Genomic DNA, 16661 nt, shown 5'->3' with positions numbered 1-16661 from the left:
TGTGAATACTCGCGAGGTGCGGCTCGGACCAACGTACGTGTGCGTGGACTCTAAGCGTTCTTCCCGAAACCAGAGACTCCTCTGGTACTTTATTCAACATTTTTTGGTCCTTCGAGCCGGATCGATGGGTGCGGTAAAGAACATATCTGTGCGCGGACGTAGAAATTCGAGTGTGTGCTCTCCACGTGCTAACGGCGAAAATTCGAGAACAATCCGTGTAGTGCTTTCTCTCTCGCTCTGACTTCCGTCGGGCTCGGTTGCTCGTGCGTGTTCGGCGACGCTCGGGCGGACTCGGGCGCTCGGTAACGGATCTCTGCGACGCGACTAGGCTCTCTCTCTCTCGCTCCTACAGCCACGCGGTGCTTTTGACCACATTCCCCGGCTGGAACGCTCTCTCCCCGGCCATCTTGTGAGTCTCGTACGCGGTATACGGACCTTTCCTTCTCACCCTCGGAGACGCACTGCTCATCGGACACTCTCTCTTCAATGAAGTTAATCAATTAGACATCACCTGACAAAACAAGGCATTACGACACAACAGCAAACCATCTACGGCCACCGCTCATGTGGCCATCTCATCCCCCTCTGGGAATTCGGAGACCTCTGGATGTGCACTGTGCTCTGGCCCTCATTACATTGTCTCTTGTCCTCGTTTCAGAGATATGTCTCCTCATCTGCGACGCAACATAATAATCGACCTTCGACTCTGCTTCAATTGCTTGGGCAGGCATAACGCACTCGCCTGTCAAAACTTCAAGAGGTGCAGAGACTGCGGCAACAAGCATCATACCATGATACACATGGATGGTCAACCGCCCCCACGTCGATCAGCTACACAAGGCAGGGTAACCTCTTCAACCGCAGCCCCACAAACGCCGGCGCTAGCCTCACCAAATGAGAGCACCTCATCAGCGGCTTCGGAATGACTCACGCACGCAGTCCTCGCTCCATCTCATTCGGCAGCTCTCACTCGTCCGGCAGTCTTATTCGTTACTTGTTGCGCCATCATCCGATCACCTGGCGGCTCGCCTCACTCGGTCAGGATGCTCATCGATCCCGGATCGGAACTCACCTTTGCTTCCGGCAACTTATCAAAACCCTTCAGGTACTTCGACGGCACGCCTCTGTCCCCATCATAGGTATTGGCGGATCTCAGTCGGAGCGAACTCGGGGTGTCGTCCCCCTAACACTTCACTCAGTTCACTCTTCGCAATCCATCAAGGTTACAGCTTACATCCTCAAGAATTTGACAACCTCACTCCCGTCTATAGCGACAGCAGAGCATAGTTGGCCTCACCTTCACGGGCTCCAGCTGGCGGATCCGGATTTCCTCACCCCCGGACCAATAGACTTAATCCTCGGTGCCGACTCCTACGGTCTGTTCATCCAGCCCGATATCATTAAAGGGTCGGAGGACCAGCCCATCGCTCAACACACAATTTTTGGATGGATTGTCCTCGGTCAGACCTCTACACCATCGGCCACAGCTCATAGCTCTCATCATGTCGCGGTGGATCATGAGCTTCACGACCTGCTCACAAAGTTCTGGATTCAAGAAGAGATTCCCTCATTCTCCGCAACTCAGCTCAACCCTGACGAAGAGGAGTGCGAAACTCATTTCAAGGATACTCATTCGCGAGATAGTGCTGGGCGTTATGTTGTACGGCTCCCCCTCAAGTTCCAGATCAGCCATCTAGGGGAGTCGCGAACAACTGCTCAACGTTGCCTGCAACGCATGCTACGGCGCCTCTCAACGGATCCGACCTACCAGAATTTGTACTCATCATTTATTCGGGAATACGAAGAGCTTCAGCACATGGTCAGGGTTCCCCCCTCCACTCCAGAACCATCACCGGTGTTCTACATTCCTCACCATGGAGTCCTTAAGGGTGACAGTATCACCACCAAATTAAGAGTGGTATTCAATGGGTCCAGCCTCACCAGCACGGGATCTTCCCTCAACGACATTCTGCACACGGGTGCGAACCTCCAACTAGACATCTCAGATATCTTACTCTGGGTGCGACGATACCGGTACATTTTTATCACGGATATCACCAAGATGTTCCCCCTCAACAAATCCCTCTGCAATTCTTCCCTTACCATATATCCCGGCGTATACCTTTCCACTCCTAACACCCACTTCAAATACCTGTCCTGCAATTTTTCCACCCTCTCCCTTTCCTTCCAACCCCACACCTCCATCCCATAACTAATCACCGACCATACCAGCTTATCAAACAACCAAATCCTTTTTCCCCAATCCCCCACAAACCTCCTTTTTCCTATCCCCCACACCTGACCTAATAATGCTGCTCCCTTCCTAACCCTTTCCCTCACATGCGCATCCTGTTTTCCATCCGACCTCACCGTGTACCCCAAATACTTAAACTCCCTCACTTCCTCCAACAATTTTCCCTTCCAAAACCATTTCACTTTCTTCCATCTCCCTTCTCCCTTCCTACATCTCATTACTTTAGTCTTCGCCACATTCACCTCCAAACCCTTCCTGTCCATATAACTCTCCAACTTTCCTATCATCCCCTTCATTCCTCCTTCATCCTCCGCCAACAACACTATGTCATCCGCATACGCCAAAGTATACACCTTCCCTCCCCCCAGCCTGACCCCACCCCACCCTCCCCTCTTCAGTTCATCATCCACGTCCGCCAACAACAACGTAAACAAACATGGACTCAACGGGCAACCCTGTCTCACCCCCCTCACTGTCCAGAAACTCTCCCCCTTCCTTTCCCCCACCCTCACCCTACTTACCGTCTCCCTCAAAACCTCCCCACATCTCTCAATTAGACCCTCCCTTACTCCTCTTGCCCTCATCGCCTCTATTAACACCCCTCTATCCACGGAATCAAAAGCTGCCTTTAAATCCAAAAACATAGCTATCATTCTACCTCCTTTCTCTCCCACCTGCCTATTAATTAAATAATTGAGCACATATATGTTGTCTATCGTCCCTACTCCCTTTCTGAACCCCGTCTGACTTGCCGGTATCAACCGCTTCCGTTCCACCTCATTCCTCAACCTTTCCGCCAATATCGCTACATACACCTTATACCCCGTCTGGGTTAACGTTACCCCTCTATATTCCTCTACCCTATCCCCCTCCCCTTTTTTCAGTATCGGCACTATTATCCCCTCCCTCCATTCTCTTGGCCACTCTTCCCCTTTCCAGATCCTTATACACACCCCCCAAATCCCCTCCTCCACCTCTTCTCCTCCATACTTCCACACCTCATTCGGTATTCCGTCCCCCCCGCCGCCTTGCCATCCTTCAACTTCCTTATCATTTTTCTAACCTCCTCCCTTCCGATTTCCTCCTCTTCATTCTCCCCCATCTCCCTTCCTATCCCCCTTATTACCCTCCACTCCACTCCCCCCAAGAGCCCTCTAAAAAAACCATCCCGTTCCTCCATTTCTATCCCCTCATTCACTCTCTTCTTGTTCCTTCTTTCTCTATTTATTATCTTCCAAATCTGCCCTTCCGTTTTCACCTTCCTCACCTCTCTCTCCCACCTCTCAGCTTCCTTCCTCTTCTTTTCCTTACATATGACCTTGTACTCACCCCCTCTACCCTAGCCTCTATTTTTATCTCTTTTAATACATCCTCTACCCTCGCCCTCACCTCTCTTTCCCCTCCCTTCACTCCTCTTACTACAATATTCCTCCTTCTCTCCTCTCTTTTCTTCATCTCCATCCTTATTTCAATTTCTTTAATTTTCCCCTCTAATTCTCCTCCTCTTCCCTCCCCCTTTTTCCCTCCCCCCCTTTCTCTAAGTTTCATCTCTCGCTATTCATTCTCTAGCGCCTCCACTCTTCCCTTCATCTCTTCTCTCTCCACCCTCCCTCTCTTATCCATTTCCTCCATCTGTCTCCTCACTATCCCATCTATTTCCTCTCTTAGGTCTTTCATGTACCCCCTTAACATCTCCCCTATCATCTCCCTATCTTTCTGCATTTCTTTCCTCATTTCCTCCTTCACCCCCTTTAACCCTTCCTTTAACTCCTTTTTCCATTCCTCTTTCATTTCCCTCCATCATTCCATCTCTCCTACTCCCCCCCCCTTCCAAACCCCTCACCGGTGACCTTTGAACCCTTTTCCCTTTCCTACCCTCCCCTACATCTTCACCCCCTTTTTCCCCTGCCTCTCTCTCTATCACTTCCCTTTTTCTTTTCCACATCTCATCTAAACTCCCCGTGCTCCCTCTTCTCACCTCCCCCGTCTTCAATAATTCCTTTTTTGTCTTATCCTCCATCTCTTCTTCCTTGCTATTTTTCCTGATCTAATCCTCTATTTCTGTCGCCTCTCTACCTCCTCTATTGTCAGTGCTTATTCCCCCTCCTCTTCTGCCTCTATCTCTATCCCTGTGCTCGCCTCTCTACCTAACTTCTATATTCCTTTCTCTCTGCCCCACCGTATGTCGCCGCTCTACCTATCTCGCGCTCCCGGTTCTTCACTTCACTACCACGTGACTCTCTTTCTCTCTTCCTAACCTTACTCTGCTCTGCTCTATCTTTTCCGCCTCCTTGCTTCTATCACCTTCTCCCGTACCTCCACCCTTACTTCTCCACTTTCCCCTCACCTCCCTCCTCACTTGCACACCTCTCACTCTCTCATTCACTTCCCTATCTCCTCACTTTCTCCACCTTTCGCACTGCACACTTTCTACAATACTCTTTCTCACCCACCGGAAACGGAAATCCATTACTGGCGATGTATTTTTTCTTTTTTTGATGGCACCAAATTTCGCGTATATAATAGTCTATCAGGCTGTGTATATACAATGTGGTAGGAAAAGAGAAAAAATATATACATCTTCGTTATTAGGAAGCAATCCTTATGAGGAAAAGTACTCCAAGGATGTAAAGAGTATGAGAAAACGATTTTTGTAATATTACAGCAAGCAACTGCTGTCTTCTTTAAAATGATAAGAAATTATAATTTTAAAAAATCTATCCTGATACTCGTAACAATATTGATCAGAAAAAAATGCCTCAATCTCGCTTGCAAATTATAATCGCAGATATGAAAATAAATAAAATATTTTAATTGCGTTCTCACGAAAATGGGTGATGGAAGAGCCCATTTTATATTTTCAATATTCAGAATTTTGTAAAACTACATTATTCTATTGCGATCGATATAAACAATGAATTGTAAATCTATTACAAATATATAAACATTTATGTATACGATCAAAAATATATATATATAATATTATGTGCAGGGTGTAACAGAGCGCTCGTATCAGCAGTTTTTTGAGGAAACAACGCATTTTCGTGAAAAATGTTTCATGCAAAAGTTGTAGAGCTCTAAGTGGCGCATTATATAATAATATTAGTGTGACCTTGAATAGTACCATAAAGGTCATATGAAAATCACTTTGAATTTTTTAAATGGAACCCCCTATTTTTCCTAAACACTATAATAAAGTATTTTTATATTAAGTACTTTTTGAGTTATTTTTTATTTTAATCTGACATATTTTGATATAAAAAATTTAATATCTCATAAAATATTTAGTTTTCGATAATCTTACCGTAATATTTTTATGTACAGAATAACGAGACAAATCAATTAGTGCAAAAAAAACAAATAATTGTTTTAAAAAAATTAATTGTAAATGATTTTTTTAAACACAATTATTTTTTTATACTAATTGATTTGTCTCATTATTCTGTACATAAAAGTATTACAGTAAGATTATTGAAAATTAAATATTTTATAAGATATTTAATTTTTTATATCAAAGTATGTAAGATTAAAATATAAAATAACTCATAAAGTACTTAATGAAAAAATACTTTATTATAGTGTTTTGGAAAGCTCTCGAGATAAGCTATAAGAATATATAATGAAAAATAGTAGATTCCATTTAAAAAATTCAAAATGATTTTTATATGACCTTGACGGTGCTATTCAAGGTCATACTAATATTATTATATAATGCGCCACTTAAAGCTCTATAACTTTTGCATGAAACATTTTTCACAAAAACGCGTTGTTTCCTCAAAACACTGCTGATACGGGCGCTCTGTTACACCCTGTATGTATGATACATATATATATTTTAGATATTATTATGTAACTGTCTATAACTTACAGTACAGCTCTTTTTTCCAATCAGTATAATCGATGGTTCTATAAGAACAATGTATTATTTATATAAATATTAGGTGTACAACTTTGCTTCCGCCGTTTTCCTGTAGATGGCTTTAGCGTTAAGTAGTGGTCGAAATAAATAGATCATAGACGTCATGCAATAAACTTGGGCATCTGTCAACATAACCCCATAAAAGCATTAGTCGATTTGTGTCTGCATCATAAAATTATTCTCGATTGAAAATGTCAGTTTACGAGCCAAATTCTCGTCATTTGCGGGAGGTTTTAATTTTCTGCTTCAATATGAAGAAATCTGCGGCCGAGGCTCATCGAATGCTCTCAAATACTTATGGTGAAGCCGCTATTAGTGAAAGAACGTGTCGTGAGTGGTTTGAACGCTTCAAGAACGGTGATTTTCACGTCGAAGATCGGCATAGCGGTGGAAGAGAAAAGGTTTTCGAAGATGCAGAATTGGAGGCATTACTTAATGAAGACTCGAGTCAAAGTCAAAAAGAATTAGCACGATCATTGGAAGTGACTCAACAAGCAATAACCAGTTTTTTACAATAAAGCCTCGAATTTCGAAAAAAAAACGGCGGAAGCAAAGTTGTACACCTAATATATTATATTATTTATATATTTTTTTGTTATTGTATAGATAAATATTTATATATATGTAATAAAAATTTACTATTTATGTGTATGTGTGTTGTGCGTATGTGTGTACACACACACACACACACACACACACACACGCACGCACACATAATCAAATGTTGTTCTTCTTGGAAGATATATGCGAAGACACATAGGCCGTATGAATAATATGAAATTGTATTCGGACATGTGAAGAAGGCAGATACGGCTATATTACTGTTATCTATAGATATGTTTATTAGATATGCGTGCGAGGCGATACAGCAGTAGAAATACACGATGTTTAATTTCAATATTGAACAATATTTCAATATTGAAATTCAATTTAATTTCATATTGAACACAATGCGAAATTGCTCTTTATAATCATGCATAAATATTAATTCACACGTTTTCTTTATACATTTTTCTTATCTATAAAATTATTTACAAGTATCTGTCTTTTATTATATTAAACTTCTATATTTTGTTATATAAATATTTCGTATACTTATATATCTTAAAGTTAAATATTGTACACAAAAATTAATTTGTTTGGTTAAAAATTTGTTAATTTGTTTGATTAAAAATTTTGGACTAATTTGCAGTTGGCATACACAAAAAATTTACGTGTATAAGCATACATATTCTCCTCTTACCGCTCTCCTCGCAAAGCGACTAACCAATCTCCCTAAAAAAAATAAAATAAAATAGTAAAAAATTTATAAAAGCGCATGTATAAAATCGATACGAGTTTATTTTATATCATGTATTTCATATATCAAATGTCAAGATATTAAAGTTTTCAATTTCAGTTATGCGAGAAATAAATAACATTAACAATTATTGATAATTATCGCCGCGATTTACATTGTAGCACTACAAACTATCAGATACTCGCTGTGAAACAAAGTTCTAGGATCGAAAGTCGAGTGTAAGCGGCTTGTCGTGGTAACAACTCTCACGCTTCCGGGTAATTAATCAAATTTGGATCCGGCGTGGAAAGTAAATTTAAATGAACGAACGATATGTTGGCGTCCGTGAATGTATCTTAATCGCAAGCAGAAACAAGACTACAATCCGTCTAGATGACGCATTTAGCTCGCTAACTTGCATTTACATGAAATAAGATTTATATTTGTATATATAATAATATTCGATTGAATAATTAACAACGCAAATATGCTGCTAAATATAAAGTATGTTGCTAACATAATTTTCATTCCTGTTGATCTATTACACATATATAGGGAAGACTGGTAGGCCAGTTTTTCAGTATTTTATTTTTAATAAAATACATAAAAGAAATATTATTGTAATTATTATTTTCGATAAGACACATATTTTTGACTATCGGATTAAATTCTTAAAGTTAGCTTAATTTGATGATAATTAATATACATCTGATAATATAATATGAAAGACAGCGATGATAGACGAGAGAACATACTATCTTAAACTTTCCAGCATTCGATTTTTCTTATTATTAGAAGTGGCCAGTTGTTGGTTCAATTTTTTGCAATATATTTGCATATTGTCCAATATAGAACTCAACTTATCTTTGATTTATTAAAGTCAATTTTTTGTTGCAGATAAATTACTTTTTAGTTATCAATTCGTCGAGTGTCGCATATAATAATTTAAATTATATTCATCTCTTTTTTGATGTGAGAAGCGGATAGCGGATCTACGGTTAGTTGACTGTAAATCGCCGGGAATCCACTATCAGGATTGGTGTGAAAGGATTTTGCTGTGTGAAGAATAATCGGGCACAATCGTTTCATATTCTTATAGCCATTGGTACAGACAACTTTGGTAAATAGATTTTGGTATCACAATGTTTAATTATTACATTACAATTATATACGAGGCGATTATTATAATTACACGAGTCGATAGATAGCACATACATTACACATTTACTCGAATCAACACTAGAGAGAAGACTGAGACTGAGGTAGAGATAGTGTTGAGCGAGATATTTTAACTGTGGATACGTGGCTATCAGATGTTTTTTTTATAAATATAAAATTTTACGGATGTAATGACCGTAACACGTCATGACACTGGTGTTGCCGTCTAAAATTTGCGGCTCCTATATTGGAAATACATACTTGACGATTGCATATAACGATCAATTATTATTAGAAACATCTTAAACACTTAAATCTAAATATAATTTAAAAATAAATACACTCAATTAATTAAATTTCTTCAAGAATATTGTAATGTTTTTGCATCGATATCTCTCTTGTCGATCTCGTGAGAAGTATTGTATTATTTAAAAAATTATATGATTAATACCCAGACCTATAATAAGTAATGTGTTTCCTCGCCATTTTTTGAGGTAACATCAGTAGCGCGTTAGATGTGTTTGTATCGTGGTTCTTCGCCTATTCACACGGCATACATATCCAACAGATATCCAGAAGATTATCTCTAGAAGAATTTCTTAAGACATATCTTCGGGATGATCTTTGATCTTTTATATGTTTGATGCGTGAGTTCAGCCCTATTATCCCACATTTTTTTAAATATTATTATATATTTTTTTTAATGCTGCAATATCTAAAAAAATTAATACATTAGTTTTACAATCTTATTTTTTTTCTTATTTAATGTTATTGTTGTTTTATTTAATGTTGTTTTAATCTATCTATTTTTTTGGATATGCATATTTTTAAATTTTTCGATTAGATCCTCTATTTGAATTTCATTGATCTACAAAAAAACAGAGATAATCTTCAATATTAATCTCTAATAATAGTCTTTTTAAATACATATAAGAGAAATCACGAATACATAAATATATATATGTATAAAAATATACATAATTACATTGAACACAAAAATTACATAAAAAACAATTTACCCTCTTTATACCTAACCTCTATTATCTAACCATTACCGGCTGCCGGAAAATACTACAATTTTTTTTGCCTCTTCTATTGACTTCCCAGTAAGCAATTTGATAACAAATTGTTGCCAAATTGGCATCAAATTCGCTCAAAACTTGGTAACAAATCCAGTGCCATCTGTGTCCGCATTAAGCTTGTGTTTTGGTGACAAAGCTTGTTGACATAACCTGACAGCAAATTGACGGCAAAAATCGAGCAAAGCTTCACATGATTTGACGTCAAATTGATGGCAAAAATCGAGCAAGATCTGCGCAAGACAATCTGATAGCAGATTGTCAGCAAAAACCGAACAAATTCTGCAGCTTTTGGCCATTCATATAAAAATATATATTTAAATAGATTTAAAGCCTTAACCCTAAATAATAAAATGATGATAAGTTTTGGTCATAAAATGACCATTAGATAATTAGACATTATATAAAATCATATATTAATATGTTAAAACATATTGGTAAATTCAAATAACTTAATTTATAAAATTAAAGATCTTTTTGGACAGAAATTGTTTGAATAAGTGAAAATCGAACAATTATCTGTCCGATTTGCAAAAAATCAATTCAATATCTGAATTTCCTGTATAAGAATTGTGTCAAAAATTGAACTGATAGAAATATATATATTATAATATTATTAGCATTTTGTAGGCTTTATATACACTCATGACAAGAATTTGAATACGGGTATAGATAATGAATAACGCGCCGCATAGCGATAAGCGACTGAACTATTTTATAATACTTTGTAATAAGCTGCAGATTTTGTTCGGTTTTTGCTGCCAATTTGCCATCAGATTGCGCACTCTAGATCCTGCTCAGTTTTTGCCGACAATCTGATGTCAGTCATGTCAGCAAGCTTTGCTCGGTTTCTGCCTCCAATTTGCTGTGTAGTTACGTTAGCAAGCTTTGCTTGATTCTTGCCGGCAATCTGCCAGCTTAATCGGTAATAACAACTCTTGTACCAAATTTGTAGCCTTTTTGCTGACAATAATTTGTAGCAAGCACTTGGCAATATCTGTTAGAACAGACCTGGCTGACTGGGTTTTTGACTATTGTTCTCCATTTGTCTTTTTAATTGTGTGATTTTTTTTGTGTAATTGTATCTTTTTCTTTCTAACAGCCATCATATTTCTGAAAACTGCATAATTAAATTATATTGCTACCTATATATAATACTTTTATATAATATTATCTATATATAATACTTTTTATTTTTAACAGGTATGTTTCCAATATATCATACGGCATTTGTAATATTTGTAATATTTCTTGCAAAATATCTTTTGTTGTACAATTTTCTCTTAAGAGGATGCCGGAGCGACGGCCGAACTCCGACGGGTTAGCGCCCTCATCTAAGCGTAACTAAAATTATCGATAATACCGACCGAAATTATCGATAATATCAATAATTTTAGTTCCGCTGTTACCAATATTAATATTTCTGCATGTTTTATGCATATTTGAAAGAGAATTGTGTTCATTATGTTGAAATCGGACAACATCGTGTATTTCTACTGCTCTATTGCCTCGCACGCATATCTAAGCGTATCTAAGTGTATAGATAACAGTATAACATAGACACGTGTCTGCCTTTATTGCATATTTGAACACAATTGCACACATTACTTATATAGACTTATATATATGTACGTGTATGTGTGTGTGTCTTTCCATATATCTTTCCAAGAGGAATAATATTTGGCTATGTGTGTGTGTGTGTGCATGTATTGTTATATATATATATATATATGTGTGCTTTTTATGAATATATATATATATATATATATACATACATACAAACATAGATACATACATACAATGGCATAATACATATATATGTATTATAATATATAATAACGGTTATATTGCTAATCTTCCATAACTATTAAATCGCATCCGGTTCAAAATATTGTAAAGCAACCAGCACACGTAAATCGCCTCTGGAATATTTTTTACAATAACCAGCACACGTAAATCGCCTCTAGGATATTTTTTACGATAACCAGCACACGTAAATTGCCTCTGGAATACTTTTTACGATAACCAGCATACGTCAATTGCCTCTGGAATACTTTTTACAATAACCAGCACACGTAAATCGCCTCTGGAATATTTTTTACAATAACCAGCACACGTAAATCGCCTCTGGAATATTTTTTACAATAATCAGCACACGTAAATCGCCTCTGGGATATTTTTTACAATAACCAGCACACGTAAATCGCCTCTGGAATATTTTTTACAATAACCAGCACACGTGAATCGCCTCTGGAATATTTTTTACAATAACCAACACACGTAAATCGCCTCTGGGATATATTTTTAACCAGAATGCTCATGCATCTGGTATGAAATATTTACAACCAGTTCACGAAAAGATCGCATATAGATAATATATAACACACATATAGTATGCTTGGATCAGAAAGAGACGGACAGAGAAGAATGGGGAAAGAGAAGAAGGATATGAGTGTAAATGAGCAAGTGTCTATACAAGTACCAAAAGTAAAAAAAAAGGAAATAGTTGGATCTTTCTCCGTAGCAATACTTTATGCTCACTAATATTTAGCGACTGATGTGAATTATTAATCGATGTATCGTTGTACAGCCATTCCCTCGCTTACTCATTTCTATTCTCTCTCTCTCTCTCTCTCTCTCTTTCTCTTTCTTTTTTTTGCTCATGTCTGTCCATTTCTTTATAACAAAAATACTATATGAGTACTAAATACTATGTGCATCATATACATATAATGTATATGTTCATGTATTGTAGTAATTCTAAATTCTACAATATTTAAAGATTAATTTTATGTTACAATTTTTTTATACAAATGTCTTTATGTTGTTTTCTATTTAGGAATTGCTTTAAAGATATGATCAAAAAATAAAAAAAGAAATTTGAAATATTACATTTTCATATAATATTACATTATCATACTTATATTTTTGTGTAAACTGCACGGAAAAAAAATTCAATTATATCTAGCGACATATTAGTATATAGTATACATTAAAACAATTCCTTCTAGAATTATGGTATATAAATATACTAACCTTTTGACCCTTATTCTTTTTAAAGAAAGTCTGCGGGCAAAGCGAGGCAAGCGTTTCTCATTACATTTTCGCCCCATTATATGAACACACTATAACTACACAAACACAACACTCGTTTTTTAAATTCGACGCGTTATAATGCGTTATAACGGTTGAGTACACTTTTGCGGTTATCTCTCGTTACGTGTATGTACACAACACGCGCGACTGAGACTGAGACTGAGTACTGCCGCGCACTGATATTATCGCATGTGCCTGGCTGTGTGCGTGTGAATAGTACAGTCGCCTTATTCCCCGATACGTACATACATACTTAAATACATGCATGCTACAAATATCGCGTAATAATAAAAACAAATGCGCATCTTTATAAACGAATATTCTGTAACCGAATAAAAAGTTATTTTCATATTGATTAAAATTAATTCGATACATAAAAACATTATTTATTAATATTTTACGACGTGTCATTTTAATCACAATAGTAGATATTGGGTACTATGGGGCGTCAAAACAAACCCCCACTCCTCGGCCACTGGCGCCGACCCCCTGCTGTGACTGTCTGGGGCCCTCCCCCCTAAGGGTGTCTGTGGAAAAAAAGTGGAGGGTACTCGTGGACGTCTACGAGACAAATTTCCCTTTAAATTATTTTATTTTTTTAATTTTTTTAATTTTTTAATTTTTTTAATTTTTTTTAATTTTTTTATTTTTTTGGTCGCGTGAACATGCTAGGGCTCGAACCTGGGTCCGCCACTTTTTTTTTTTTGTAACGGAGGAGAAATGCCTTTACGCAAACCCCGCCTCGATGGGGTTCGAGGCGGGGTTATGTGGGACTACCCCCGGCCTAAACAAACGGCCGGGGACTACCCACTAAAACCCCTCCGGGTGGCCTATCTCGGGCGTTTCTGGGGGCCTCTCTGGAAACTGGCGTATGCACTACATCAGAGAGACCCCCCGCCCACGGGCCATGCCCGCTGGGGGAGCGGTTTCTGTCTCCCCCAGTGCCCCCGTTGTTGCTGGGGACATCATCCTAACTTAGCGAGAGGGGGACCACCGCCCCTCTCGCCGCCATCCCGGTATTATTCCCGGGGAGGGCGTGGTCGGGCCCAGGTACCCCACCTGGGTTCCGACCACCGGGCTCAGTTCGGGGTGAGACGTCCGCGACGAAATAGCGGACGTCCCCCCGAGTTGTCGGGGCCCTGCGCATTCGCCGGGGGAGTTCGATGGGGGCGGTTGCGACCCCGCCCCCTCCCCCTGCGTGCGCCCCCCCTTTGCTGGGGTGGGTTTCTGGGATGACCGGGGACTTGTGTAGCCCCGGCCCCCATCGGCCCACCCCCGGAGGCACGTCGGGCGCGGTTGCGGCCCCCCGGGTGTTCTCCGGGAAGCCGCTCCCGCTCCCTTTCGGCCTCCTCCTTCTGGAGCATGACTGCTTCACAGAAGGAGGAGACCGCCCTCCAGGACTCCTCGCTCTCGAGCATAGCCACTACGATGCTCGAGAGCGAGAAGTCAATATCCCCTATTACGTTGACGAGAACACGGCGCTCCTCCGCCCACGCTGGGCACACCTCCAGCGTGTGCTGCGCCGTGTCCTCGTCCCTCCCCCCCGTACAATGGTGGCAGCGTGCGCTGTCCTCTTTACCGATGCAACACAGGTATGAGCCGAAGCACCCGTGGCCCGTAAACACCTGCGTCGCACGGTACGACATCTCGCCACCCGCCCGTGTGACCCACTTGATCAAATGGGGGCGGATGGCCTCGACGACGCGCCTCCCCGATGTATCTTGGGGGTTGAAGAGGTGTTCGTCCCACCTCTCCAGAGCGCGTCGCCTAGCCTGGAGTCTCACGGCGGCCTTGACCTTAGGGGTCAAAACCACGCCGAGCCCGCCGAGCTCTCGCGTACGCGCGTAAACGTGCGCGTACATGTCTGCGTAGAGCTTGACGGGCGGCATCCCCGCCAATAATGAGGCCGCCGTGTGCGACACCGTCCTATAACCTCGGACTACCCTGATGGCCACCCTCCTAAATACTCTGCGCAGCAGCATGCTGCCCCGCCGATTGGCCACCAGGGCGTCCGCCCACACCGGTGACCCGTAAAGGGCCACCGCCCGGACGGTGTTCGCGTATAAGCGCCGCACCCGGCCATCCGGACCCCCGAGATTGGGCAAGAGTCGGCCGAGGCTAAGTGCCACCGACTCCGCCCTGGGGGCCAGAAGCTCAAAGTGCGCGCCAAAACTCCAGGCCGCGTCCAGGTAGAGACCAAGGTATTTTAACCTGTCTCCCACCCGGACGGAGACGTCACCCACCATGACATGGGCCTCGGCGGGTGGAGCCCCATGCTCCCCCCTATGCATGAATAGCGCCTCGGTCTTATGAGGCGCTACCTGCAGGCCCATGCCACGGATCGCGCGGACAGCGCACGCAACCCCGACGTTGGCGGTATAAACCGCAGCCCCCCAGCTCTCTCCCCCGGCCAACAGCAAAGTGTCGTCGGCGTAACAGACGACACTGCAGCCGGGGGTGAGGGCAATACCCAGCACCCTATTATAGGCGAGGTTCCACAGGGTGGGGCCCAACACGGACCCCTGTGGAACCCCGCAATATACGCCCCTTCTGCACACGATATGGGAGTACCGGATGAAATAGGTCGTGTGGTGAGAGTACTCTGCAACGTATGAGCCCTTCAATCGTATCGAAATTATAATTCGGTGCCCTTCCGATTATTGCGGAACATTCCTCGCCGATGTAAATATCCGGATGGTCGATTGGGAACAAAGAGGGTACAAAGAGCACACGTCCACGTATCGTATTTTCTCCGTACCCGTAACCTCATAACGAGTCACGATATTTCCCGTGCGGCCGCCGAAAAATGCATCGCTAGGATCGAGCGGAGATGTTTCCACCATCGGATGATTTTCGAGATATTCGCGCATTTCGTGATTATCGCGTCATAATTTATCAAAATTATTTTTAACAAAAAAATTAATTGTTCAACCAAATCTTTTTTTCATTGTCAATATTATAGATCTAAATTTACTTCCGCGATGTGAAATATCATCCGCTAAGTCTGCATATTTTTCTTCCTATATAAGATGCAAAGATCATCAAGCGAATTATCTTTTCAAATAAACATATTCAAATAATCATCAAACAAGAGAGTCTTTTCAAATAAACAGTAAGATGTACCGACACTATCTGCGCACGTACAAATTCGATACGATACAACACACACAAATAATGTTGTTTTCTAAAATAATAAATTATTGTTTATTTTACAATCACCAAAACAATGAACAGCTAAAAGCACTTATTAATAATTATAAATTATTTTACTTTAACAATAAATTTGTATTTTTAAATAAATAAATTGAATCAGCAAAAATTGTTCTATTTCACCGAAAAAAAAGAAGTTTTGTTGTAACATTAAACTTGTTAAATTCGTTAAATTTAACAAATTTTTAATTTAATAAAATTTTTATTTGTTAAATTTGTCATATTTAATTTTTAATATTAAATTTGTTTCTTTATTTTGTTATAATATTAAATAATTCATTATAATAGCAAAATATGGACATATTTTTCATATATGCAATAACAACAATTGTATTACTGATTAAAATTCTTTTTCTCTATTAGATCAAAAAACATTTTAATAATTGATAATGATATGTTTATGAAAGTTTACTCTATTTAACTATTGAAAAAAAGTTTTGTTTTCTTACGATATTAAATTACTGTTTATACACACACATTTACATCGCAAAAAATATAACCGATACTTTACTATAAGATTTTGTTATACTATTAGTAAGATTCTTTTCATTCTTACCTCTAAAAATTCGGGTTTATAGATATTAATGAACGGTTTCATGCCAACCCTAATTATAAAAATACCTTCTTTAGAATGAAACATATATTGCTCAAGCCATTGTTTGCGTT

At 39.9% G+C, this 16661-nt stretch overlaps 1 protein-coding gene across 1 annotated transcript; it reads left to right on the top strand.

The window, feature by feature from the left end:
• The first annotated feature begins 922 nt into the window (after nt 1-922).
• On the top strand, nt 923-7695 carry LOC138938377 (uncharacterized). Its single transcript, XM_070305291.1, has 2 exons — nt 923-2034; nt 7635-7695. The coding sequence occupies exons 1-2, from the start codon at nt 923-925 to the stop codon at nt 7693-7695; spliced, it is 1173 nt and encodes a 390-aa protein (XP_070161392.1).
• The last annotated feature ends 8966 nt before the right edge of the window (nt 7696-16661 follow it).

The sequence above is a fragment of the Polyergus mexicanus genome, unplaced genomic scaffold (genome assembly GCF_030449975.1).
Source record: "Polyergus mexicanus isolate NDT 795.1 unplaced genomic scaffold, iyPolMexi1.0 SCAF_12, whole genome shotgun sequence".
Lineage (NCBI taxonomy): Eukaryota > Metazoa > Arthropoda > Insecta > Hymenoptera > Formicidae > Polyergus > Polyergus mexicanus.
Note: the sequence above shows the minus strand (reverse complement) of the source record. Positions and strands in the feature narration are given on the sequence as shown.